Here is a 2,603-nt window from a genome sequence, read left to right on the forward strand (position 1 = left end):
CACAAACTAAAGAATGAGTATGCATAACAGAAAAGCTTTGTTAATGAATATATTTAGTAGATGGAATGATGTATTGCTGACTAAATAATTACCTGAAATATAATGTCTTTAGGAATTTCACCAGAAAGAGCTTCATTTTAAACTGCATGTTAACAAGCCCTTAGAATACAAATAGTCACCTTCATAGGATGAGATCATATGTGCCAAATGTGAAATCTTCCTAATATGAGAACATATACTGAGTGTGAATGAATGTTCATATTTATAGTATCTTAAAGAGCTAAGGTATCATGAAACAAATATTACTTTCAAAGGGTATGTTTGTTGCCCAACAATGGTATGATTGAAATAAAGGAATTATATTTGGGAAATTGAAATCTTCCTGAGATTGGTGCTGGTTACATGTTGGAAACGAGAAATTTGACACTATTGAGGTGAATATTATTTTATATATACACTAAATTTTCTCCTTCAATTTTTTTGGATATGTCAAAAACTGTCATGTTCACGAATAGTCTTAGCAGTTCAAATTGGTTCCAGTTCCTCAAATGTAAGAAGTATGTCATACAACCATATTTCTATTCAAAATAATTTGATTGAAGTAGCTTAATAGTTAACAGTTTTTTTCTTTTATCATTTTCAACTTTCTTCGTACAGGTAGTTTTAGAGAATTATAATATCTAGTGGAAATAAATTGTCCAAGGGAGAAGATCCTTGTTTTACAACATTATAAAATCATCCTTTGTTTATGGTTCTTTTAATCACATTAATTACTTCCTTATTTCTCAGACTATAAATAAAGGGGTTTAATAAAGGAATTACCAGAGTATAAAAAATAGCAACAGGCATGGCTTCATCTCCTCCATTGATAGAACCTGGTCGAATATATGTGTAGAGAAGAGACCCATAGAATATTGACACAGACAGAAAGTGGGATGCACAAGTAGATAAAGCTTTGTTTCTTCCCTCTCTGGACTTCATTGTGAATATAGTAAAAAGGATGCAGAAATAAGAAATCAGGACTATAATAATGAAAAAGTTTTGAACTGAACCAGCAAAGATGATTATCAACAGTTCATTGATATAAGGGTCAACACACGAGAGTCTGTATAGGGGAAGGACATCACAAAAGAAGTGCTTGATTATATGAGACCTGCAGAAAGTTAACCTGAACAAGAACCCTATTTGAATCATGGAATGTATGTTTCCTGCTATGTAGGCTCCTGTGGTCATTTGAAGGCAGAACTTCTTGGACATCATGCTGTGGTACTGCAGAGGGTTGCATATGGCCACATAGCGGTCATAGGCCATCGCTGCCAGAAGAAAGCAGTCTGCAGTTTCAGCAAGACAGAGAAAATAGAACTGTACCATACATTCACAGAGAGAAATCCTTCTGTCCACAGAAAAGAAGTTCTCTAGCATCTTGGGAGTGATGGCACAGGAGCAGCAGGAGACCATCAGAGCCAGGTTGCCCAGAAAGATGTACATGGGTGTGTGGAGACGAGGCTCCATGTAGATCACAGCCACCAGCCCAAGATTCCCCACCATGGTGACCAGATAGATGGCAGAGAACAGCAGGAACAGAAGTGTCTTCAAGTCTGGGTGATCTGAGAATCCTATGAGGATGAACTCTGTTGCCAAGGAGTAGTTGTCTTCAGTCATCTTCAGCTACTCTGTTCACAAGGGATCAGGATATCAGATGGAAACTGTGATCAGACCATTTACTCATTTAATAAATAATAATAAAAATGATAATGATAATTTTTGTGTAGTAGAATAATTTATTCTGTAAACACCACCCACTGCCTCTGTAATGTTTTCTGTACTTTGGGATTCTTTTTATCCCTATAGAGTCAACATCGTTGAAATTTCCAGGATCTTTTAAATAATCTTGGGGTGTACTTAAAGTGTAAAGGGAATATTGTTTTACATGCATATAAAGATATCATATAGCTTTAATGTACCCAAATTTATTTTATTGGCCTGAAATAATTCTGAGTGTTAATTTATTTTTGGTTTCTTAATATACACTTCAATTATCATGCAATATGAAGATGACATTTTTTTATTATTTATTTATTTATTTATTTATTTATTTTTATTTTTTTGGTTTTTTGAGATAGGGTTTCTCTGTGTAGCCTTGGCTGTCCTGGAACTCACTCTGTAGACCAGGCTGGCCTCGAACTCAGAAATCTGCCTGCCTCTGCCTCCCGTGTGCTGGGATTAAAGGCGTGCACCACCATGCCCGGCTGAAGATGACATTTTTATTTGTTGTTTTAGAGGAGAAAAATTTTAGAAAAGGATCATTGAATGATGAGATATAGCTCAATTGTTAGAATGAGTACTTTTTCTACATGAAACTGTAGATTCCATCACCAGAGCTTCAGAAGGAAGGAAGACATGTTGGTATATGCTTAACTATACAGCACTCATAAGGTACAGTCATAGAGATCAGAAAATCAAGATCCCCGTCTGCCTCTGAATGACTGGAGTCTAGCNTGGAATGCATGAGACTTTGTCTCAGAAGTAAGTAATTAAAGAGGAATTAGTAAAAAATTCATGTTAAATTAATATATAACAGAGATGGTGAAAGATCACAAAAA

General features: G+C 35.3%; 1 protein-coding gene across 1 annotated transcript; it reads right to left on the reverse strand.

Annotated features, from left to right (window-relative positions):
- Nucleotides 1–735: 735 nt before the first annotated feature.
- On the reverse strand, nt 736–1,662 carry LOC110288976 (olfactory receptor 5K3-like). Its single transcript, XM_021155195.1, has one exon. It carries the CDS (start codon nt 1,660–1,662, stop codon nt 736–738), a length of 927 nt encoding a protein of 308 aa, XP_021010854.1.
- Nucleotides 1,663–2,603: the final 941 nt, after the last annotated feature.

Source organism: Mus caroli, unplaced genomic scaffold (assembly GCF_900094665.2).
Source record: "Mus caroli unplaced genomic scaffold, CAROLI_EIJ_v1.1 scaffold_13708_1, whole genome shotgun sequence".
NCBI classification, from domain to species: Eukaryota; Metazoa; Chordata; class Mammalia; order Rodentia; family Muridae; genus Mus; species Mus caroli.

Coding starts and splice junctions, on each gene's coding strand:
- LOC110288976 (XM_021155195.1), bottom strand. CDS start 1,662: ATGACTGAAGACAACTACTCCTTGGCAACAGAGTTCATCCTCATAGGA.